Below are 25,731 nucleotides of genomic sequence, written 5' to 3'. Positions count from 1 at the left end.
ATGGGGGGATTCAAGACAATTCTGTTCCTACAGGAGGCTTTTTTGAGGGGTTTGCTGAGGTGGGAGTGGGGCTAAGTGCACCTAGGGTGAAGGTTGTTCTATTTCAACACAATTTAGCAGAATTTATAAGCAATACTCCGCCCATTCTATGTTAATCAAACTGAATATAGTGTTACCTACTTTTTAAAAAATGCACCTGAGAAATTTTTTTTTTCTTGCTTGGTTTTTCCAAATACCAGTTAGGCTAGTTAGCTCAAGAAAGAAAGGCAGGCCCTGTTATCTAACACAGTATGTTACAGCAAGCACTATATCCATATAAATATCTATTTTTTTCCTGTCATCCTTAGAACTTCAACTTCTCCTGGTCCTTAAAAATGTCTGGTTTAGATTAATATTGGTGAACATTGATGGGTTTTAACAAGGAAACGACTGGAAGCATTTCCACTTACTAAAGTTTATTAAGTACAAAGAAATTAATCTGCAGAAGGAGACATCAATAAAAATAAAATACAGGTGAAACATTGGAGGAGTCACAGACTGCAGTGTCAGTGAGAATATATGACAATGGCGGGGACTGTATGACTCAGATGTCTCTAAGTATGAGTTTACAGTCAAGGGGTTAAACCTTTACACCGCCAAAGGAACTCAGTGCACCAGCATGAGCTCCAAGGGTTGTGAATTCAGTGATAGGTCTCAAGGGGAGATGGGATGCCACATTCCTGAGATTTCTCCCTAATTGCCATTTTTGGTTTCTGCTCCTTACTCCCCTCTGTCCTTTTTTTTTTTTTTTTTTTTTTTTTTTGAATTAGGGTCTCGCTCTGTTGCCCAGGCTGGAGTGCAGTAGCACCATCTCAGCTCACTGCAACCTCCGCCTCCAGGGTTCAAGTGATTCTTGTGCCTGAGCCTCCCAAATTGCTGGGATTATAGGTGTGAGCCACCACGCCCAGCTAATTTTTTGTATTTGAGTAGAGACAGGGTTTCACCATGTTGGCCAGGCTGGCCTTGAACTCCTGACCTCAAGTAATCCACCCACCTCGGCCTCCCAAAGTGCTGGGATTACATGCGTGAGCCGCTGCTCCCAGCCCCCTCTGTCCTTAAATAGTGTTATTTTAATTTCCATCCCAGCCACAGGGGACACGAATGCCTAAACACCTCATTAGGGCAGGCAGTCTACTCTGAAGGTGGAATTGCCTTTGTTTAGGGTCTTCTTAATCGGGATCATTAAAACTTTTTTTTTTTTTTTGAGATGGAGTCTCGCTCTGTCACCCAGGCTGGAGTGCAGTGGCCGGATCTCAGCTCACTGCAAGCTCCGCCTCCCGGGTTCACGCCATTCTCCTGCCTCAGCCTCCCGAGTAGCTGGGACTACAGGCGCCCGCCACCTCGCCCGGCTAAGTTTTTTTTGTGTTTTTAGTAGAGACGGGGTTTCACTGTGTTAGCCAGGATGGTCTCGATCTCCTGACCTCGTGATCCGCCCGTCTCGGCCTCCCAAAGTGCTGGGATTACAGGCTTGAGCCACCGCGCCCGGCCTAAAACTTTTATAATTATTTTATACAACTGTGAGGGCGGTGGAGTGGACAATGTTATAATAATACATTCTGGCTTTTTGGAAATCTTCCAGAACCAGTAAAACAAATTAGTTATGCCCAGAGCTGATGACCTGCAAAAACTTCTTTTCTATTGATTTAGCTGTTACAGTTTTGGCTTGATTCATTCCCCCAGAGACGGGAATTTGACCCTGGCTCACTTGCTTCCATCTGGAATGAGAAAGCACAGCACTGCGGCAGGACACCACCCGGGTCTTTACTCCAGACAACAGTGAGGCAGGTGCAGTCATGTTTGCCCACACCCTCCTGACCAGCTGCCTTTCTGGATGGCTTGGTCTGGACACGATATCCTTCGGGGGTGAATGTGTGTGTGGGGTGTTGCAAAGCAAATTTCTTTTTCACTGGCTTCCCTCCCCTCCCTGCCTGATTTCCTTTAAAGGGCAGCTATTTTGAGCACAGCCCAGGGATCAGTCTGTTTCCTTCTATTTTTTCTCCTTCCTCTGTCACAGTCTTCCCCGACCAAGGATGGGGAACATCAGGGATCAGGCAGCAAGCAAAAACACACTTCCCCTCCCTGCAGGATCAAGAAGAGGGAGTGAAGAGCAGGCCCAGCCCGGCCTGCCCTTTTCCATATTCAGAGTGGCTGAGCTTGCACATATCTCCCCACGGACAGGTGCTCACCACAAGGGGATGAATGTGGAGTTGTCAGGCAGGGTTCTCCTTTAGCTCAGAAGGGAGCTAGGTTTTGCCCGATGGGTGGCTCCAAGGGTCCTAAGAAGGGGGCGGTGAGGCACCAGGTATTTGTGGCAGGTATTTCACACGATGTTTCATTCTACACTTTTTCATGTCATATTTTCCATGAAGTCCACACTTGAAGCCAGGGCAGAAGGGGAGACCTCTGAGATACAATGGGTAGTTTAGCATAATGATGAGTTGTGTATGTTTTTAATCTGCAGGGAAGAAATAGCAAAATCTCGTAAAGCTGGCTACCGGGATGGGACTGGGAACTTGGAGGGAACAGAAAGAAAGTGACGGAGACTTGGGCACTAGGGACACTGTAAACAGTAGGAGCATTGGCTACTTGGAAGATTAATCAGTTACAAAAGGGGCCCAGTGGTCGGCATCTGAGGGGCCAAGCCCACTCTTGCCTTTACTTTGTGATATATTTACATTAAGCAGAAAAAAAAAAATCCCTGTACTGCAAAATGAAAGCGAGACATGGCATCTCGTTCCCTGGAGGCTGCGCGGCACTGTCTGGGTGTGGGGAACACACTATTTCCTCTGAGCTGCGTCATTGATAAGGCATTGTTTGGTTTGATTTTGCAGTTAGTGTGATGAGAATATAAAATCATGCCAATAAGAAGCCGTTGTGGATATTTATAACTTTGGGGCTACCTGCAAACGAAGGACTCTCTACAAACAGTTCAGAATCTAGGAAGGGCCAGCCTGCAAGCGTATTCACAGTCATGGAGTGGGCACTAGGTGGAGGGACAGGGCTCTATCTGAGCTGACAGACAAATGCCAAGATGCAGTGTAAAAAACGGAAAAATGAGGGGTGTTTTAAAAAATATTACTGAAATAAAAGTCCATTAAAATACTGCTTTAAAGCCCGTGCAAACCACATATTTACAATAAATAAATTCTCAATTCCAAGCCTGTATGCCAACTGAATTACAGCTTGAGCATGGAGTGGGCGGGGTCTGACATGTTCTGCCACCTGGAACCCCAGGACCTTGGCTTCATCTGTCTTCTCACCGAAGAGTCTTCAGAGATAACTGTGGAAACATACAGAACATTACCAGGTGGAGTTAGAAGACTCTTGCACATGAAAGCCCTCCTCCTCCACCTCCCCCAAACAGGCTGGGCACCGCAGCTTCTCATTCATGCAAGGCTGTCAAGTTTGGGGAGATGCTTATGCAAAGAGCTGCTTTTTACCCAAGGGGCTGTGGGTGGAAATGTGATGAAATGGGATATGTAGTTGATGGTATGTGAGGACCTAATACTGTCTTATAAGCATTTATAGAACCGATCATCAGCAATTCACTTGACAGAAAGCTCAGGGAAATAAAAAAACGTGCTGAAGATCCCAAGTCAAGGCAGTGGAAAAGCAAGAAACAGATTTAGGCATTCAGACTTCCAGCCTAGGGCTCCCACCCATGCACTGACCACTCTATCCATGCAAAAGAGCAGTCCCTGGGGTATTGTTTGCAATGTCTAGAACCCAGTGATTTCTCTGGGTGATTGTTTTGTGTCTCACTGCAATGAAAATGAATTAAGATGGTATCCAGTGAGATATAAGGATCTTTTTGACTGTGGAACGCCCAAAGGAGACATTACAATCCACCTTGACTAGACTGGCAGGCGGAGATCAAAACCACCAGACTCAGGTGATCTGGGTGCACGCCTGCCATGAAGCTGGGAACCAGATCCTGCACAATGTCTGACACATTGGTAGTGAGGAGGATTCTTGTCCCTGGAGATTCTAACATGCCAGGAAAAGCAGTGAGGCCTTATGGAAGAAGCACTGGACAAGAGGTCAGAAGGTCTGGGCATTGTGACATGGGCAAGTTCAAATTTCTAGAGCAGTTTTCTATAAAAATGGCATTAAAGGTATCTCTCCAGCTTCCATCACAGGGTTATTTAAAGGACTAGATGATATAACTTATGCAAGCTAACTGAAAAATGTAAAGAGCCATACAAATATGAAGGAACATGATTATGATTATTACTATATTTTCCTGATGACGGGAATAGTATAATCATTGTAGAAAACTTGGAAATTGCACAAATACAAAAAGAAGAAAGTAGAAATCAGCCATAGTCTTCCAGAGTGAATGCCTATTAACGTTTTTTCTCCATTTTTATTGTGGTAAAATATAAATAACATAAAATTTACACTAGTAACTTTTTTTTTGGGGGGGGGGACAGAGTTTCACTCTTGTTGCCCAGGCTGGAATGCAATGGTATGATCTCGGCTCACTGCAACCTCTGCCCATGGGTTCAAGCAATTCTCCTGCCTCAGCCTCCCAGGTAGCTGATATTACAGGCATGTGCCACCATGCCTGGCTAATTTTGTATTTTTAGTAGAGATGGGGTTTCTCCATGTTGGTCAGGCTGGTCTCGAGCTCCCAATCTCAGGGGATCCAACTGCCTTGGCCTCCCAAAGTGCTAGGATTACAAGCATGAGCCACCACACCCAGCTGACTAGTAATCATTTTTAAGTGTCTAATTTAGGAGTATTAAATACATTCATAATGTTGTGCAACCAATCATCAGTACCCACTTTTGTTTAACTCTTTTCATCTTGTAAAACTGAGACTCTGTACCCATTAAACAATACCTCTCAATTTTCTTTTTCCCTCTAATCTCTGGCAAGCACCAGTCTACTTTCTGTCTCTACTACCGTAAGTACTTATGTAAATGGAAGCATATAGTGTTTGTCTTTTGTGAGTGGCTTATTTCACTTAGAATAATGTTCTCAAAGTTCATCCATATTGAAGCATATTTTAGAACTTCCTACTTTTTAAGCTGGATAATATTCCACTGTACATGTGTATATCACATTTTGTTTATCCATTCATTTATCTATGATACTTGAGTTGCTTCTATATTTTATTTATTTTATTTTACTTTTCCAAGTTCAGGTCAGATGGGTAATGTGCCAAGGCTGTAACAAGGTTCAGAGGTGGCACATCTCACATATGCACATGAATACCCAATCATCGCGCTCATGAACTACAAAAGGATCAAGCTGCTTCTACATTTTAGCTACTGTAAATAATGCTGCTATGAACATGGGTGTACAAATACCTCTTCCAGGCTCTGCTTTAGATTCTTTTGGGTATATACCCAGAAGTGGAAGTGCCAGATCATATGGTAATTCTGTTTTTTATTTTTTGAGGAACTGCCATACTGTTTTCCACAGCAGCTGTACCATTTCACATTCTCACCAACAGTGCATAAGGGTTCCATTTTCTCCACATCTTTGCCACCACTTGTAATTTTGTTTTGTTTTGATAGCAGACATCTTGATGTGTATGAGGTGTTGTCTCATTGTAATTTTGATTTGTATTTCTCTAATGATTAGTGATGCTGAGCAACTTTTCCTATGCTCATTGGCCATTTGTTTATCTTCTTTGGAGAAATGTCTATTCAAGTCCATTGCTCATTTTTAAATTAGGTTATTTGTTTTCTTGTTGTTGAGTTTCATAAGTTCTCTACATATTATGGATATTAATCTCTTATCAGATATATGATATGCAAATATCTCCTCCCATTCTGTGGGTTGCCTTTTCTTTTTTATATTGTCTTTGATATGCAAATTTTAAAGATTTTCACGAAGTCCAGTTTGCTTATTTTTTCTTCTGTTGCCTATGCCTTTAGTGTCATATCCAAGAAATCACTGTCAAATCTAATGTCATGAAGCTTTTGCCCTGTGTTTTCTCCTAAGAGTTTTACAGTTTCGTGTCCTACATTTAGGTCTTTGATTCATTTTGAGTAAATTTTTGCATATGGTATTAGTAGGGGTCCAACTTCATTCTTCTACATGGGGATGTCCAGTGTTCCTAGCATCATTTGTTGAAAATACTACCCTTTTCCTATTGAATGGTCTTGGCATGCTTGTTAAAATCATTTGACCATGATTTTAAGGGTTTATTTCTTTTTATTCTATTTATTTATTGCTTTTTATTCTATCCCATTGGTCTATATGTCTGTCTTTACACCAGTACCACACTGTTTCAATTATTATAGTTTTGAAATAGGAAGTATGAGTCCCCTAGATTCTTCTTCTTTTTCAAGATTGTTGTGGCTATCTCAAGGAGTTCCTTGAGATTCCATATGAATTTTAGGATTCTTCTTTTAGGATTCTGGGTTTTTCTATTTCTGAAGACAATGTCATTGAGATTTTGGTAGGGTTTATACTGAATCTGTAGATTGCTTTGGGTAATATTGACATCTTAACAATATTAAGTCTTCTAACCCATGAACATGGGATGTGTTTGCATTTATTTATGTCTTATTTAATTTATTTCAGCCGTGTTTTATAGTTTTCATTATACAAGTCTTTCACCTCTTTGGTTAACTGCTAAGTATTTCATTCTTTTCTATGCTATTATAAATGGAATTGTTCCTGTAATTTTCTTTTCAGATTGCTCATTGTTAGTATGTAGAAATACAACCGTATTTTTGTATATTGACTTCATATCCTGCTACTTTGCTGAGTATTTCTAACAGCTTTTTTCTGGTGAAATCTTTAGGGTTTTCTACATATAACAACATATCATCTGCAAACAGAGATAATTTTACTTCTTGCTTTCCAATTTGGATGCCTTTTATTTTTTTTTGTTGCCCAACTGCTCTGGATAGACTTCCAGTACTTTGCTGAATAGAAGCGATGAAAGCAGGCATCCTTGCCTTGTTCCTGATCTTAAAGCAAAAGCTTTCAGTCTTTCACCATTGAGCATGTTCACTGTAGATTCTTCATATATGGCTTTTATTATGCTAAGGGAGTTTCCTTCTATTCCTAGTTTATTGAGAATGTTTTTAATCATGAAAAGGTCTTCAATTTTGTCAAATGCTTTTTCTGCATCGATTGAGATGATCATGTGTTTTTTCCCTTCATCCTATTAATGCCATATATTGCATTAACTGATTTTTATATATTGAATAATCTTTGCCATGCAGGAATAAATCCAACTTGGTCATGGTATATAATCCTTTTAATATACTACTGGATTTGATTTGTTAGTATTTTGTTGAGAATTTCTGCATCAATGTTTATAAGGGATATTGGTCTGTAGTTTTCTTGTAGTGTCTTTGTCTGGCTTTGGTATTAGGATAATGCTGGTCTCATAGAATAGATAAAAAATGTTCCCTCCTCTTCAATTTTTTGGAACTATTTTAGAGGGATTGGGTTAGTTTCTTGAACGTTTGGTAGAATTCACCAATGAAGCCATGAAGTCCAGAGCTTTTCTTTTTTGGGAGACATTTGATTAATGGTTAAATGTCCTTACTAGTTATAAGTCTATTCAGATTTTCTATTTCTTTTTTTTGGTGGGCACATAGTAGGTGTATATATTTATGGGGTACATGAGATGTTTTGATACAGGTATGCAATGAGTAATCATCACATCATGGAAAATGGGGTATACATCCCCTTAAGCATTTATCCTTTGTGTTACAGACAATCCAATTATACTCTTTGAGTTATTTTAAACTGCACCGTTAAATTATTATTGACTATAGTCACCTGTTGTGCTATCAAATAGTAGGTCTTATTTATTCTTTCTATTTTTTTATACCAATTAACCATCCCCAACTCTACTCCCCCACTAGTTTGTAACCATCCTTCTACTCTCTATCTTCTTTTTCTTTTCTTTTCTTTTTCTTTCTTTCTTTTTTGAGACAGGGTCTCACTCTGTCACCTGGGCTGTATGCAATGGTGCAATCCATAGCTCACTGCAGCCTCAAACTCCTGGGCTAAAGTAATCTTCTCTCCTCAGTCTCCCAAGTAGCTAGACTACAGCCACGCACCACCATGTCTGGCTAATTAAATTTTTTTTTTTTTTTTTTTTTTTTTTTGGTAGAGACAGGGTTCACTATGTTGTCTAGGCTGGCTCAGACTCCTGGCCTCAAGCAATTCTCCCACCTTAACCTCCCAAAGTGCTGTGATTACATGTGTGAGCCACCATGCCCAGCCAGACTTTCTATTTCATTGAGATTTGGTCTTGGTAGGTTTTGTATTTTTAGAAATGTGTCCATTATATCTAGGTTATCCAACTTTTTGGCATAAAATTATGTATAATACTGTCTTATAATCCTTTTTATTTCAGTTGGATTAGTAGTTATATATCCACTTTCATTTCTGATTTTAGCAATTTGAGTCTTCTCTATTTTTTCCTTAGTCTATCTAACTAAAGGTTTGTCAGTTTTGTTAATCTTTTCAATAACCAACTTTTGGCTTTGTTGATTTTCTGTATTTTTTTCTATTCTCTATTTCACTGATCTCTGTTCTAATTTTCTTCATTTCCTTCCTTCTTGCCAACTTTAGGTTTGGTTTGTTCTTCTTTTTCTAGTTCTTTACATTGTAAAATTAGGTTGCTGATTTGATAACTGTCTTGTTTTTTAATGTAACAATTTATAGCTATAAATCTCCCTCTTAGCGCTGCTTTCAGTGTTCCATAAATTTTGGTGTGTTGTATGTTCATTTTAATTAATCTCCAGGTGTTTTATAGTTTCCTTTCTGATTTATTCCTTGTTCCATTGGTTGTTTAAGAGTGTAGTGTTTAATTTCTACAAATTTCTGTATTTTCCAGTTTTACTTGTGTTCTAGATTTATAATTTTATTCCACTGTGTTAGGAAAGATATTTTGTCTGATATCTATCTTTTGTTTTTGTTTTTTAAGATGGAGTTTCACTCTTGTTGCCCAGGCTAGAGTGCAATGGCACAGTCTCAGCTCACTGCAACCTCTGCCTCCTGGGTTCAAGCAATTCTCCTGCCTCAGCCTCCCAAGTAGCTGGGACTACAGGTGCCCGCCACCATGCCCGGGTATTTTTTGTATTTTAGTAGAGACAGGGTTTCACCATGTTGGCCAGGCTGATCTGGTACTCCTGACCTCAGGTGATCCACCCTGCTAGGCCTCTCAAAGTGCTGGGATTACAGGCATGAGCCACCGTGCCTGGCCTGATATCTATCTTTTAAAATCATTTAAGACACTTAATTTGTGACCTAACAAATGATCTCTCCTGGCAAATGTCTCAGGTGCATTTAAGAAGAATGTATATACTGCTGTGTTGGGTAGAGTGTACTGTATATGTCTGTTATATACAGCTTTTTTGTGTTCTCTATTTCTTTCCTTATCTCTTCTCTGGTTGTTTCACCCATTATTGGGAGTAGAATATTTGATTCCTCAACTATTATTATAGGTCTATTTCTCACTTTATTTCTGTCAGTTTTGTTTCATGCATTTTGATGGTCTGTTATTAGGTGAACTAATATCTGTAATTGTTATGTCTTCTTGCTCTGTTGAACCTTGTATTAACATATAATGTCCTTTCTGTTTCTTGTAAACTTTTTCATTTAATATCTATTTTGCCTGATGTTAGTAGATCCACCCCTGCTCTCTTTTGATCACAGTAGGAATATATCTTTCCATCCTTTCACTTTCAACCTATGTGTTTTATAGCTAAACTGAGTCTCTTGTAAACAGCATACTGCTAGATCAGATTTTTAAAAATGCATTCTGCCAATCTCTATCTTTTGATTGGAAAGTTTAATCCATTTACATTTGAAGCAATTACTGACAAGGAGGGATTTACTCTGTCATTTTGCTACTTGTTTTCTATATAGTTTTTTTGTACCTCATACTCTTTCTTTTCTGTTTAGTTGACTTTTTTGTAGTGAAATGTTTAAATTTGTTTCTCATTTCCTCTTGTATATATTCTATAGCTATTTTCTGTGTTGTTACCATGGTGTCTTAGTCTTTTCAGGCTGCTATAACACTGAGTAATTTATGAAAACAGCAGAAATTTATTTCTTAAATTTGTAGAGGCTGGGAAGTCCAAGATCAAGGCACCAGCAGATATGGTGTCTTGTGAGGGCCCGCTGTCTGCTTCATACATGGTGCCTTCAAACTACAACTTCACATGGTGAAAGGGATGAACAAGCTCCCTTAAGCCTATTTTATAAGGGCACTAATCTCATTCATGAGGGCTCTGCCCTGATGATTTATCATCTCCCCAAAGGCCCAACCTTTTAATACTGTCACATTAGGGTTTAGGTTTTGGCATATGAATTTTGAGGGACACAAACTTTCAGGCCATAGCCCATAGGAATTACACTTAACATCCTAAAGTTATAACACTATAATTTGATTTTATAGTAGCTTAGATTCAATGACATACAAAATATCTGCTTCTTTACAGCTCCGTCACCACTCCTTTTAGTTGTTGATGTGAACAAATTACATCTTTATATATTGTGTGCCCCAAAACATAAATTAATAAGTCTTTTAAATACACTAGTCTCTTAAATTATGTATAACCCTAAATATATAGTTACAAACCAAAGTTACAATAACACTAGCTTTTAAACTAAAAAATTTAAAAATGTTTTATCTTTAAATCATGTAGAAAACAAAAAAGTATAGTTACAAACTGTTGTTACAATAATATTAGCTTTTATACTTGGCCATATAGTTATCTTTAGTGAGGTCATTGTTTCTTCCTACAGCTTCAAGTTACTGTCTCATGTCCTTTCATTTGAGCCTTTAGGACTCCCTTGTGTATTCTTGCAAGGCAGGTCTAGTGGTAACAAACTCCCTCAGCTTTTGTTTATCTGTGAATATCTTAATTTCTCCCTCACTTTTTAAGAATGGTTTTGCCAGATACAAAATTATTGCTTGACAGTTTTTTTCTTTTAGCATTTGGACTATATGGGCTCACTACTTTCTGGCCTTCAAAGTTCAGATGATAAATTTACTGACAGTCTTACTGAGGATCCCTTGTATGTGAGGAGTCACTTCTCTCTTGCTGCTTTCAAGATTTTCTCTTTGCCTTTTGAAAATTTGATTATGGTGTTTCTTTGGTGTGGCTTTTTAGTTCATCTTACTTTACTGAGCATCTTGGATGTTTATATTCATGCCTTTCAAGAGATTTGGGGAGTTTTGATCTATTATTTCTTCAGAGAGTCTTTTTTACCCTTTCACTTTCCTTTCTCCTTCTAGAACTCCCACAATAAGCGTGTTAGTCTGCTTGATGGTCTCCTGCAGGTCTCTTAGGCTTTGTTCACGTTTAATTCTTTTTCCTTTATGTTCTTCTGACTCAATAATTTCAGTTGTCCTATCTTCAAGTTTGTTGATTCTTTCATCTGCCTGCTCAAGTCTGCCTTTTACTCCCTCTAGTAAACTTTTCATTTCATTTGTTGTATTTTTCAGCTCTAGAATGCTTTTTTCCTCTTTATTGATACTTCCATTTTGTTCATACATCATTTTCTTTACTTTCTCCACATTTTCCTTTAGTTCTTTGAGCATCTTTAAGACAGTTGTTTTAAAGTCTTTGTCTAGTAGATCTCCCCTCAGGTCTTTTTTAAGAGCAGTCTCTATTGATGTATTTTTTTTTCCTTTGAATGGGCCATACTCTCCTATTTCTTTGTATGATGTGATTTTTGTTGTTGTTGAAAACTCTACATTTTAATCTAATAATGTAGTAACTCTAGATATCAATTCTCTCTCTCCCCCAGGGTTTGCTGGTTTTTCTTATTGTTTTTGTTCATTTTATTTTTTTGATTGTTGTAGGCTGTCTCTGTGCTAAGAATCAGCCTGAGGTGTAATCTTAAGGTCTTCTTGGTCTTTTCTGAGCTCGTGCCTTTCCTTGGGCATATGTGGTCACTTTCTAATTTTCATTATATATGTAGTAGCCTTTGAATGTTCATCTTTAATGTTTGGCTCCCAAATGGGAAAAAAAAGAGAAAGGACAGGAGGAACAAAATGGTCACCAGCCCTTGAAATCCCCAGGAGGCCACTTCAGCCAGAGGGAAAGGGATTTACAACAATAAGAGGAGGTACAACAATAAGAGGAGGTGCAACAATGGCTGCCCATCTCTTTATTTGTACCTCTGTGATCAGAAGCAGCAATAAGCAATCAGAGAACAGACTCCCCAGTATCTGGAGGACAGGGTTTTTTTTGTGCCCACTTTGGCTCCGCAAGCTGTGTGCAAGCGGCTCCAGGAACACGTGCCCAGTTGCCTGCCATGGGCTGGGGGGTGGAGGATGAGTAGTTACTATTGTACTAAGAGCACAATTTACTGTCCAAGCTTTCACCTGGAAGTTGCAAGCCTTTAATGAATCCTAGAGTTCCAAAATACATGAGACAAATTACATCAGACAGATTCTGCCAATGCAATTGTTGTCCACAGATTCCTGGTGCTTTCTCCTCTGCCATCTTCTCAGAATGCTCTCTACCTGTTAACAATATTGTGTATATTCTTCCTGTCTTTTTTCCTATGTATATATACTTCTTCCTTAACTACAATCATATGCACAGTTTTGAACCTGTGATTATCTGAGAATTGTTACTGCAATTCTTAAATCATCTGTGGTTAGAAAAGGGTAATACTTATCTGCTAGAGGATGTACTTTTTCCTCTGAGGAACTCATCCTAGCTTCCAGGAACCTAGCCTCTTCCTTCTCAGGTCATTTTCCTTGATGTTCCACACAGCTGCAGAATTGCCTGGTTTAACTGCAAGTGACTCTGTAGTCTGTCACATATGATTCGGAAATGGGGAGACTATTGTTCGACTGAATACATGTTTTCAAAGAAACAAAGGACTTTTAAAGATGTGCAGGGAGACGTCGTGTCCAGGTTAGGAAATATTTCTGTTTAAGATGCCCTGGGTGAGACTAAAGGTGTTTCTTCAAGGACTGTCTTATCACAAAAGCAGCTGTCTGGCTTCCCTTCTAGTTCTGTTCATTTCTTGTAGGTACTAGTACTTGAATTGTGACTAAATTTGGCCAAAATCAATTATAACATTGGTGGGGGAAAAAAAACTCCAAGTGTGCTAAAAGAAACCATGTATTCCATAGATGAGAGAGAATGCTGAATTATATTTTATACATGTTATTCAGTTTTTCTCACAGGCCATCATAACTGAGGAAGAATGAGAAGTGATTGGCATGATTGTTGCAGAATGTCAGAGTTGCTAAACTTGCTTCTGTATGTAGTGGTGATTCCAGGGAAGCCCTGCCTTTTGTCACACTTCAGACTTTGAAATGGTGAGTGTTTCATTCTAGCTTGGAACAAAGGTCCACCAAATGGCTTTCCCTGAGGAAAAGGAGTCTGAGGAAAAATATAAAACTGTTAAGGAGAAAGCATACCCTTACCATTTCTGTGCCCCCTAAGGATAATTCCTGGTTTTACATTCAGAGACATGAGTCTTCTGTTACCTGAGAATTTCTGCCTTTGATGTCATCAGAGCTCTGCCCGACTGCCTCTGCTTGGAGCCAGGGACCAGGTGTCCGGCCTGAAGGAAAAAAGAACAATCTCATTATCTATTGGCCCAGGGACTGGGTGTGCATGCTTCACAGAGAAACTTTCTCTAAACCAGCACCTAAAGCAATGAAACCTTCAGGATCCTGGCCCTAGACTGTTTCCACCACTACCATCTTCTACGTCAAAGACGATGGATGCAGAAGAGTCATGTCTAATACACTGAGAAGAGAACAAATTATTAAGGCCCATCGTCTAAATGCATGTTAGAACTTCTTTACCAAAATATACCATCTCCAGGGATGCTCATCCATTATCCACAATGTGCCCAGCAATACTAGGGCTGGATAAAAAAGTAAAAGGTGAGTAACTGCTGACATAAAATCAGGCCTCCCATCCATGAGGATTCAAATCATTCTCTCAAGTGTATTGTGCTTAAGTATTACACAAGTTACATATGAATATATTCTTATAGTTAAGAATTCAAATAGTAAAGAAGATAATGGAAAAAAAACCCCAAAGTTCCTCTTCTCTTCTTGTTCCTCCCCCAGTCCCAATTTTCTATCCCAGAGTCACCATGGCTAAAATCTTGGTGCTTATCTCTTCAATTTTTGTTTCTTTTTGGTATTTCCATACATACATCTGTATATATACAGATACATGTTTTGGTTGGTCTACCCAAGTTTAAATCCCCATTCCTAGGTGTTCCAGAACTCTCCCTTCAATTGGTTACTCCAAATGGTGTTTCCTCTGCTGCACTGGTAGGACACCTATCTATTCTGTTTCTGTCATGAACTAGGCATTAAATAATCATGTCCCAAAGTCTCCAGGACAATCCAGATTGCTGTGCTACTTAAAAAGCAACCTGAAAAGCATGAATGTTCATTATAGATTATTTATAATAGTGAACAATTAATGACCTGTGTTCAACACAGGATTTTAGGTAATGTAGGGTTCAGTATTACACGATGGAGTACTAAGCACCTGTTTTGTTATTATTTTATTTTTCATTTTATTTTATTTTTGAGACAAGGTCTCCCTCTGTCTCCCAGGATGGAATGCAGTGATATGATCATGACTCACTGCAGCCTCAACCTTCCGGACTCAAGTGATCCTTCCACCTCAGCCTCTTGTGTAGTTGGGATCACAGGTGTGCATCACCACACTCAGCTAACTTTTAAAATTTTTTGTAGAGACAAGGTCTCACTATGTTTCCCAGGCTGGTCTCAAACTTCTGGACTCGAGTGATCCTCCCGCCTTTGCCTCCTAAAGTTCTGGGATTACAGGCACGAGCTACTGCACCCTGCAGGAAACTGAATATTTACAAAGACTCATTTTGGAGAAATGAATTTGTGTAAATAGAATGGTAACTATTTTTAAAATCCATTGAGAAATACACAATAATATTCTGAAATGTTTCCTTCTAAGTGGTAGAATCACCATTTAAAAAAAAAAACCTCTCTCTCTCTCTCTTTTTTTTTTTTTTGAGACAGTCTTGCCAAAGCCTGGAGTGCAGTGGTGCTATCTCAACTCACTGCAACCTCCGCCTCCCAGGTTCAAGCAATTCTGATTCCTCAGCCTCCTGAGTAGCTAGGACTACAGGCGCTTGCCACCATGCCTGGCTAATTTTTTTTTTATATTTTTGGTAGAGACAAAGTTTCACCATGCTTGCCAGGCTTGTCTCGTACTGGGCTCAAGTGATCCTCCCACCTTGGCCTCCCAAAGTGCTGGGATTATAGGCATGAACCACCATGCCTGGTCAAAAAACTCTCTTAAGAAACATTTTTTCAACTTTTCTACAACATATATAATATATAAGTCATTATAAAAACCTTTTAAGGTAAGGTACAATTTTTTAAATTGGACTATCATGATGAAGGGTCTCTAAAACTTGTAACACATTAATCAAATGGGCACTGTAATTTTCATTAAAACTTTTTAAATTAATAAGTGCACTTGTTCTAGAATAAAGATATTTTAGAGTAAAATATATAGTAACTGCTAGATTTTTAGCTAGTTTATTAACTGAACAAAAAGTAAAAAAATAAAAATAAAAAAAAGAAGAAAACACTAATATACAGCCCTTTGTCTAATTCCATAAGAGAGAGTAGACTTGGAAATGATTGTTCTTAGATTTAAGAAATTCCTGTCCACTACAGAAAGACCTTCTAGGCCAGGGGTCTGCAATCTTGGCTTTATTGACATTTGGGCTATATAATTCTCTGTTGTGGGGGTGGTCCTGTGTATTGTAGGATGTTTAACAGCATCCCCAGTCTCTACGCACTGACACCAGTAGCACACCCTAGCCCCCTGCTCATGGCCACTTGTAACAACCCAAAAATGACTCCAGACATTGCCAAATGTCTCCTGGGAGGCAAAATTTCCCGTTTGGGAACCACTAGGCATAAAATAGGCTTCAACATAGGTTAGCAATTCCCACTGGTTTTCTTTCTTTTCTTTTTTTTTTTTTTTTTTTGAGACAGGGTCTTGCTTGGGAGTGCAGTAGCATGATCTCAGCTTACTGCAACCTCTGCCTCCCAGGCTAAAGCAACCCTGTCACCTCAGCCTCCTGAGTAGCTGGGACTACAGGTGCACACCACCACACCTGGCTAATTTTTAATATTTTTGGTAGTAAAACATGGGGTTTCAAATAGAAAAATAGAAACATGCAAATAGAAACATGGGGTTTTGCCATGTTGGCCAGGATGGTCTTGAACTCCTGAGCTCAAGCGATCCGCCCACCTCAGCCTCCCAAAGTGTTGGGATTATAGGCATGAGCCATCGCACCTGGCTCTTCCCACTGGTTTTCATAAATATGACAAGAAACAATATCAGAGGGGTTAAAGGGGAATCAGTTTCTCCCTAAAACAGAAAGGCAAACTCTATCTTGTAAAAAACAAACAAACAAACAAAAAAAATCACTGCTGCTAGAAGTGAGTAACTGGGACTTAGTCAGGGTTTGTCAGAGTGCTTTTAGTCCAAATATTCCCTTAAAGGGATTTTCCCTTATGAGATGCCACCAGAATCTTAGAATTCAAAAGCAGAGTCATTCTGCTGAAGTACTCCTTCACATGGGCTCCCTTCCCACAGAAGGGCTTTGCAGATTCACCAGATCAGGGGTTTTCACACTTGGGATACTGTAACTCATCAGGAGAAATATCGTTTACTTCTCTCCTCAATCTCAAGCACCTACTGCACTTAAGAGCAGGTTCAGTGGACACTGCTTCTGTCTCGTGTCCACAGATGGTTCCTCTTCCCTCCCATTCATAACCACCCAGAATAACCACCAGCCCTGGGCTGCAATTCCTGCAAGCCAGGGAAGGAGCTTTGAAGCAGACCTAACTGTCAGCTCTGGGCCAACACCGTCTGACTAAGCTCTGGGCTGCCCTGGCATCAGAGTGGAGAGGCAGTGCAACGTGGTGCAAGGAGTGCTGGACCCCGAGGCAGAAAACCTGGACTCTAGCCCCAGCTTTGCCACCAGCTGTAAACAGGGGCAGGCCACTTTACTTCTGCCTTGGCGTCTCTAGCTATACAGGAAGGAGTTGGGCTGGCTGACCTCAAAGGGCCTTTCTTGTTCTTACATTGGAGGCTTCTCATGATCTCTAAGTGAAGGAAATGACAAGTGTGATTGGAAATGATCATTCTAGTATCTTCTAGGTTTACACCTTAGAGACCGCGTATCTGGCCTTTCCTCTCATCCCCTACTGTTGCTATCATCGTTCTGGCTGGTATGAGAGCCTCCATCACTCCTTCCTCAACCTCCTCTCCTCATAGAGAACTGAGCCCCCTCAGTCTCTGAGAGAGGTCACCCTACGTACCAGCAGACCTCACTTCCTGTCCACAGGTGCTCGGGCCAGAGGTGAGCTAATCATATTCTCTCTCCCGACAACTTGCAATTTAAAAATTAGATTTCAAGATCGTTAAGAGCAATGTACATGTATTATAAAAACTTGAACTAATTAGTAAAGAAAATGGAAATCACCCGACATTTCACCATTGAGTGCTAACCACTTTTAATATTTTGGTGTACAGGCTGGGCGCAGTGGCTCACACCTGTAATCCCAGCACTTTGGGAGGCTGAGGCAGGCAGATCACTTGAGGCCAGGAGTTGGAAACCAGCCTGACCAATGTGGCGAAACCCTAAAATACAAAAATTAGCTGGCCATGGTGGTGCATGCCTGTAGTCCCAGCTACTCAAGAGGATGAGGCAGGAGAATTGCTTGAACCTGGGAAGCGGAGGCTGCATTGAGACAAGATCACACCATTGTACTCCAGCCAGGGCAACAGAGTGAGATCTAATCTCTAAATAAATGAATAAGTAAATAAATAAAATATTTTGGTGTGCCGAGTCTCTTTTCTCTTCTATTTGATCTTCTCCCTTTCTACACAGATACACAAATTTATTTATTTTTAACAAAATGTAGATTTTATTTTATATACTTTTTGTATACATTTTTTGGTATTGTTTTTATGTAACAAGGTGTTTTTACGTAAAAAGGTAAACATTTTCCCATGTCACTAAATATTTGATAGCACCATTTTTTAATGGTTACATAGCGTTCCATTGTATGGCTCTGCCTGCATTTATTTAACCCCAATACTGGAGATGTGTGCTATTTCCAAATTTTTTATTATGTAAATGGTTCACCAATGCATATATAAGTGAACGTTTTAATTTATTAATTCAACAAATACGTAAGGAGTGTCTGTGTGCCTCACTTTTTTCTGAGAGCTGGAAATAAGCCAGTGAATAAAAACTGCTGCAGTCACTGCCATTCAGGGCCTTACACTGTACTGTGGAGGCAGACAAGTAACAGGTAAATAATGTCTGGAGGTGATAAATGCTTTGAAGACAATTAAAAAACAGTAGAAAGAGAATAAAAAGTGATAGGGCAGGAAGAGCTTCTATCTTATACAGGGTAGTCAGGGGAGACCTCTCTGATAAGTTACTGCCATGGATTGAATTGTGTTTCTCCAAAATTCATATGTGGAAGCCCTAGCCCCAGTGTGATGGTATTTGGAGGTGTGGCTTTTGGCAGGTCATTAGGTGTAAGTGAGGTCATGAGGATGCGACCATCATGATGGGATTAGTGCCCTTATAAAATAGGACACCAGGAAGCTTGTGTGGCACCAAGTGTGCACACAGTGAGAAAGTAGCCCTCTGCAAGCCAGGAGGAGAGCCCTCCCTAGAAACTAAATTGACATGCACCTTGATCTTGGATTTCTCAGCCTCCAGAACCATGAGAAAATAAATTTCTGTTGTTTGTGCCACCCAGTCTACAGTATTTTGTTATGGCAGCCTGAGCTAAGACAGGTACCATTTGATCAAAGATCAAGAGAAAGTAGGGAGACAGTCATGTGGATATTTGGAGAAACTATACCAAAAAGTACATAAAATAAAATCTGAATTTTGTAAAAAATAGTTTGTATATTTATGTAGAACAGAAGTTGATCAAATAAAGAGAGAAAAGACCAGAAATATGTACACCAATGTATTAAAAGTGGTTATCGTCACTCAGAATCAGATATCAGAAGGAACAGCAAATGCAGAGCCCAGGAGCAAAAATGTGCTTGGAATGTTCTGGCAGGTGTTGTTAGAGCACAATGAGGTAGGAGGAGAGTGGTGAAAGGGGAGGGAGGCAGTTCACGTAGGTCTTATGAGCTATGATAGGAATTTCCAATTGACTTGAGGCGAGATGGGGATTCCCTGGAGGATTCTGAGCAGAGGGTAGTGACTGGACTTGGGCTGTAGACAAATCACGTGGGCTACAGTGTGAAGCAGTGGAGCCTGTTAGCAGGTTCCAGCAACGATTCGGGTGAGGAATAACAGTGGCTTAGGGCAGAATGGGAGTGGCAGAGGAGGTGAGAGTGATCAGATTCTGGATGCATTTCAAGGACAGACACCCAAGTTCGCTGGTAAGTTGGATGCAGGAGTAGAAGAGAGAAGTCAAAGACAACTCTGAAGTGTGTGGTGTAACAAAAAACTGAGAAGGAGTCAGTGTGCAACGGAAGGAGAAACGAGACAGCTGTCATAAAATCTAAATGAAGAAGTGTTTCAGAAAGAGGGAGTGACGGGCTGAGGCTAGAGCCTCTGACACTGTAGTTGGCAACATGGAGATCCACTGGTGGCCTTGGTAAGAGCGCTTACCATGGTGCAGAGGGGAGAAAGCCTGGGAGGACTTGGCTCCAGAGAGAACAGGGGGCGGGGAAGTGGAGACAGTGTTGGCTAAGAGAAGAGCAGAAAAATGGTTCAGGGACCAGAGTAAGTCCAGGGAGATACTCTGTAGACATTATAGCACATTCATGGGTCGCCTTCCACCATGACTGGAAGCTCCTGGAGGCTTCCCAAGAAGCAAATGCTGGCATTGTGCTTTCTGTACAGCCTGCAGAACTGTGAGCCAATTAAACCTCTTTTCTTATAAATTACCCAGTTTTAAGTATTTCTTTATAACAATGTGAGAACAAACTCACACAAGGTTCATCCATGTTGTAGCAATGTATCAGTGCTTCCATCCTATTTCTTGTTGAATCATATTGTATGGCCACACCACATTTTGCTCCTGTGTTCATCAGTTATTTCCACCTTTTAGGTATTGTGCATAGTGCTGCTATGAATATTTGTGTACAAGTTCTTGTTTGAACACTAGTTTTAAATTCTTTGTAGCCTATACCCGGGAGTGGAACTGATGGCTCATAATGGTAATTGTATTTTTCACTTATTGAGGAACCTAATGCATTTTAAAAACATTAGGAAAAATAAAACAAAACTAGGCTGGGCGCAGTGGCTTACACCTGTAATCCCAACACTTTGGGAGGCCGAGGCAGGCGGATCACTTGAGGTCAGGAGTTCAAGACCAGCCTGGCCAACAGGATGAAACCCCGTCTGTACTAAAAATACAACAATTAGCCGGGTGTGGTAGTGCATGTGCTACTTGGGAGACTGAGGCAGGAGAATCACTTGAGCCCAGGAGGCAGAGGTTGCAGTGAGCTAAGATTGCGCCACTGCACTCCAGCCTGGGTGACAGAGTGAGGACTGTCTCAAAAAAATGAAACAAAACAAAAGAAAACACACACACACACAAAACACAAAACTAAACAAAGCCATTCAGTCAATGGAAGAAAACAGCAAACACTTGCAGAGTGGAGACAGTGATGATGGCTAGTGGAAGAGCTAAGCGTGTGTGCTCACGTGTGTGTGTCAGAGAGACAGCAAACAAGCAGGCAGGGACAGAGAGCACACAGGCGACCACAGTGCGCGAGAACACACTCATCTGATGGAAACAACACTGTGTCCCAGACCACAAAGAACTCATCTTGGGGAGCCAGGTCAAGAGTGAGCAAGAAGAAAACTGGTAAGGAGAAATGTAATCAGACAGGCATACGCCAGATCTGATTCACACTAATATAATTATCAAGGTTCTGCATTAGGGCTCACAGGGATGACAGGAACATGCATATTTAATTTCGCTGGGAGGCTGGTGGAGTACTTCGTGTCCACTGATGCCGCATCAATCTAAAACAGTATCTTAATTTTGAAATTGCACTTGCCCTTTCAAGTCTGTGCAATGTCAGTTCATTTAATAGGCTTTTTAAAAACCTGCTCCTTTGTAAACATCAGGAGATTATTTTTGGTGCACAGACTGCCAACTGCACCCTCCTGGCAAGCTGTGTGCGGTGAAGGGGTGTAGCTTTTCTTCTCTTCTTGAGGGTGCCAGTGAGCACCATGGGCATAAAATGCAGCTAGCTGTAGATTAGAACTGACTGAATCTGAAGGTTGAGGGCCCCCACAGCACATTACTGAGAAAGACTGAAGAGCAGAAAGAGGTTTTTAGGAATCTGTTTTCTGGAATGTTTTAGGGCAGATCAGCAAAACATGACCAGCAGACCAAATCCAGCCCACACCTGTTTTTGTAAATAAAGTTTTATTGGAACACAGCCATGCCCATTCATTTATGTATTGTTTGTGGCTACTGATTGATTTAATCATCAGCAGAATTGAGTAGTTACAATCGAGACCTGCATTACTTCAAATATGTATTCTCTGGTCCTTTATAGCAAATGTTTGCTGACCTCTGGTTTAGGGTATAGGTTACAATTAAAAAGCCTTCAGGGCCAAGTGGGTGTAAGGGAAAGCTGTGGGGCTTATGGCATGAACGTGGCCAGTCAGCAAACCCTACCTCAGGGGAAGGAAAGGAGCCTGAATGAGCCAGTAGCTGGGATTCTGTACATGTGCACAGTTATTTCAATACTGCCGATAAGTATAATGGATTAAATTAAGAAAAACAGTATACATTCTTGATTTACAACTTGGTGACAGTATAATAAAAGGAATTCCTTACTTCCCCCCTCAGCTGTCTGTCTAGGTCACCAAGGTCAAATCCCGTTTATTAAATGCTTGCGTGGACCTGGATGTCTGGGAGGTACTGAGTTGACCCTGTTCATTGGCAGCTTATAGCCTCCCGTCACACAGAGTAGACCTACTTCACACACCCCGGCTGACATCATGGCCATGTCCTTCATTGTTCTATATTTCCATCTCCAAACTAATGGCCAGCAAATCAAGTCCTTGCCCTTGCTCCACCCCATCAGTCCCAGACCTGTATACCCTGCACTCCACCTGCCACATGGCATTTCCCCCTTGTAGCCCTCCAGCCACCTCCCCTCACCATGAATGATAGGAATCCCATCACCTCCCCCTGAAACCTCCAGTTCCTTCTTGGTGTCACATCCTCCATCCAGCCCAAGGCAGGCACTCCTGGGACCCCGGCTCGTCCACCTTTCTTGATCCTATCTGGGCCTGGTTCTCCAAACCCTGATCACTCTGAAGACCTCCTCCATCCATCCTCCCCTCGCACAAACTTTTTTTTTTTTTTTTTTTTTTTTTTTAAGATGGAATTTTGCTCTTGTTGCCCAAGCTGGAGTGTAATGGCACGATCTTGGCTCACTACGACCTCTGCCTCTCAGGTTCAAGCAATTCTCCTGCCTCAGCCTCCCGAGTAGCTGGGATTACAGGTGTGCACCACCACACCCGGCTAACTTTGTATTTTTTTAGAGATGGGGTTTCACCATGTTGACCAGGCTGGTCTCGAACTCCTGACCTCAGGTGATCCTCCCGCCTCGGCCTCCCAGCACAGGCTCTTATAATGGCTGGCTAACAGGTTCCCTGACCCTGGTCTCTACCTCCTCTGATCAAGCCACTGGTTAACTGTCTCAACCTGCATCTCATCATGTCTGTTTTCAGAGTTCACCACGGCCAAATGGAACTGGCCCTGGTTCAGACAGATGTGGGTTCAAAATTCCTGGCTCTGGCTTTAATCTGCTGTGAGGCTTTAGACAAGTCACTTGGCCTTTTCCCTGTCTGGAAACTCTCTGCATTAAGGACAAATGATAAGGTATGCAAAGCACCTAGAACAGTGCCAGGCACAAACATCCACAGCATCCGCCGCAGGGTCCATGACGGCCCTGGAATTGTCGTCTAGTGTTTTCACTGACAGTTCTTCCCTGCTTACAGGTTCACGCTCCAATGCCTTAGGCGGGACACAGACTATTAGAAGGCACATTTATCTCCTTGTCCTCGCAGGTTCATGTGCAGGCAGGCCCGTGCAGCCTGGCTCCTTCTGGCCCACTCTGAGATCTGGCTGCCTGTTGATGAAGGGGGTCCCTTGGCTCTGCTCTCCCTGCCACGTGGAAAGTCCCGTGAGGCACACTCTGTGACCACAGGGGGCCAGGCTCAGTTTCCTCATGTGTGAGTCCTGCTGCCTGAGGGAGTAAAGGAGCCTAATTCCGGGTGCAGTATTAGAAGGTCTGCTGCTGGGGAACCTAAGGTATGTCCTCCAATAAGAACATGAACACTTAGGTTTTTATCAAGCTGATTCCTGTGCATATTTCACAAGATGGGAAAAGCGGTGTTGTATATGGACACATACACAACACTCCCGACCTTGCACCTCCGGCAGCCTGTATGGTCTTACCCAGCCAGGCACCTTGGGCCCTGACATACCACGTGGGACATATGGTTTGTACATGCACCAAGCACAATCACGCTCTCTCCTGGGTCTGTCCTGTCCTCAGCCTGGATGCCTTCCCACCCACATGGAACTGTGACCCTCCCTCTCTGACTTTCAAGCCCCCAGCATCCACCTGCACCCCCATGCCCACTGAAGTGCCCTTGGCACTCTAAACAATCACTGATTAAGACACTCTTATGGGGTCTAATTCTCATCTATCTCAGGAGTGTGTGTGGTGGGTGCGTGGTGGAGGAGACCTTGTTTCTTACACTCTGCAGCCTCTGGTGCCTGTAGGGTGCCTGCTGTATGACAGGAGGTTCATGTGAGCATGCTGAACTGAGCAGGGATGGGAGATGGACACAGCACTTGTCTTCCCCCATTGCTGGCTCTTCATGTTCTATTTAACCTTCGGTGGGTGGGATTTACCTCTATCCTCCTTCACACTGCTCCCTTTCTCTCTCTCTCAACTCAGAGCAGTTGGTATTTACATATTATTACAAAGGGCACACAAGGTTATATCTCTAAATGCACAGCCACACAGGCCAGCAGAGAGATGCCCCAGTGGACCCAGAGATGAACATCCACATGAGCACAAGGCAGGCCCGTGCTCCCCCCGCCCGAGCACAGGGCAGGCCCACTTTCCCCTGACCAGAGCACAGGGCCGGCCCGTGTTCCCCGCACCTGAGCGCAGGGCCGGCCCGTGTTCCCCGCACCTGAGCGCAGGGCCGGCCCGTGTTCCCCCCACCTGAGCGCAGGGCAGGCCTGCGCCCCCTCCACCTGAGCACAGGGCCCTGGGTTCCCTCCACCTGAGCACAGGGCAGGCCTGCATTCCCTGTGCTCTGCAGGAAGCTGAGTTCTGCAGAAGGGACTTCACTAAGGTCCCTCTTAAAGGAGATAGGCAAAGAGCCTGGCTCATGATTCCTGGTCTCAGGCTAACCCTGGACACTGATTTTCCATCTGGGGCCACAGAGGTCTGGAATAGGGGTTTACTTAGGATGTGGGGTGGGAATGCATTTGACACTCACTCCATAATGTTGACTCTGGCTCCTTCCCAATCTCTTTGGCCCAGTACCAGACAAGAATTGGCTCCTCCACCTCATCACCTCATTTTCTCTGTCTCTCTCTTTTTTTTTTGGATACAGAGTCTCACTCTGTCACCAACACTGGAGTGTAGTGGCACGATCACAGCTCACTGCAGCCTCCAACTCCTGGGCTCAAGCAATCTTCCCACCTCAGGCTCCCAAGAAGCTGGGACTACAGGTGTGCACTACCACACCTGGCTAATATTTTGTAGAAATGGAATCTTGCTATGTTTACAAGGCTAGTCTTAAACTCCTGGCCTCATGTGATCCTCCTGCCTCAGCCTCCCAAAGTGCTGGGGTTACAGACATGAGTGACCATGCCTGGCTTATCTCTCTACTCTTAAGGTTGAACAGTTAAGCTGGGTTAAATGTCCTCTCTTAAAGTCTGACCACACAATGAAATCAGGAGGAGGTAGGCCCTTACTGGGCTATTATTCTCAACCTTGGCTGTATGTTGGAATCACCTGGCAGCTTTTAAAAATCCTGACACCTCGATATTCTGATTATATGGTTTAGATGTAGCCTGGCCTTCAGGATTTATAAAAGCTCCTTAGGTCATTCTAATATATAGCCAAGGTTGAGAACCATTGACCTAAGGACATTCTCCATGACATGATTTGCCAGAGTTCTGTATTAGGGGTTTTCAGGTTCTTCCTCAGCGATTGATGCAAAATATCCTATTTTGCTGTTGTCTGGGTTTGTTAGTTTCCCTTATCAAAAGCTCCAGAGAGAAGAGGGATGAGTGGTAAGTTTAGGCATCCAAATCTGATGCCAAACAGTTACCCTTGGTGTTCTGTAAAAATCTCTAAATGAATACTTAGGTATCAGGAGAAATCAATGTCCTGAAAGTTCCAGAACTATGCACAGCACTACATCCTTGCAGCAGTACAGTGAAATCATGATGTCATCCTTTAGACAGTCTGTGACCAACTGATGCACAGCAGGCGCCTAATTTTGAAGGGTCGGGAAATGCCAGGAGTCTTATCCAGGTGGTACTTACTTCTGGGGATCTTGCTGGGGTAAATCTTCTGGCATGGTTTATATTCATCCGGAGGGGGAAAGTCTTCCACAGAATGGAACGTGAATTTAGACTCAAAGTCATCTGCACACATG

General features: G+C 41.9%; 1 protein-coding gene and 1 non-coding gene across 5 annotated transcripts in view; both read right to left on the bottom strand.

Moving 5' to 3' along the window:
* Window positions 1-2,350: 2,350 nt before the first annotated feature.
* WIPF3 (WAS/WASL interacting protein family member 3) overlaps window positions 2,351-25,731 on the bottom strand; it is a 107,040-nt gene continuing 83,659 nt past the window's right edge. For all 4 annotated transcript variants that reach the window (XM_050783236.1, XM_050783235.1, XM_050783237.1 and 1 more), the window contains 3 exons: window positions 25,619-25,720; window positions 13,487-13,563; window positions 2,351-3,319 (listed from right to left, as the gene is read on the bottom strand). In XM_050783236.1, coding sequence (XP_050639193.1) covers window positions 3,296-3,319; window positions 13,487-13,563; window positions 25,619-25,720 — 203 coding nt within the window. In that variant the 3' untranslated portion in view covers window positions 2,351-3,295. The remainder of the gene's footprint in view (window positions 3,320-13,486; window positions 13,564-25,618; window positions 25,721-25,731) is intronic.
* Window positions 5,188-5,291, bottom strand: LOC126951855 (small nucleolar RNA U13). The gene has a single exon (XR_007724699.1). It is a non-coding gene; the product is annotated as a small nucleolar RNA U13 (small nucleolar RNA).

This window comes from Macaca thibetana, chromosome 3 (genome assembly GCF_024542745.1).
Source record: "Macaca thibetana thibetana isolate TM-01 chromosome 3, ASM2454274v1, whole genome shotgun sequence".
Classification (NCBI taxonomy): Eukaryota; Metazoa; Chordata; class Mammalia; order Primates; family Cercopithecidae; genus Macaca; species Macaca thibetana.
Note: the sequence above shows the minus strand (reverse complement) of the source record. Positions and strands in the feature narration are given on the sequence as shown.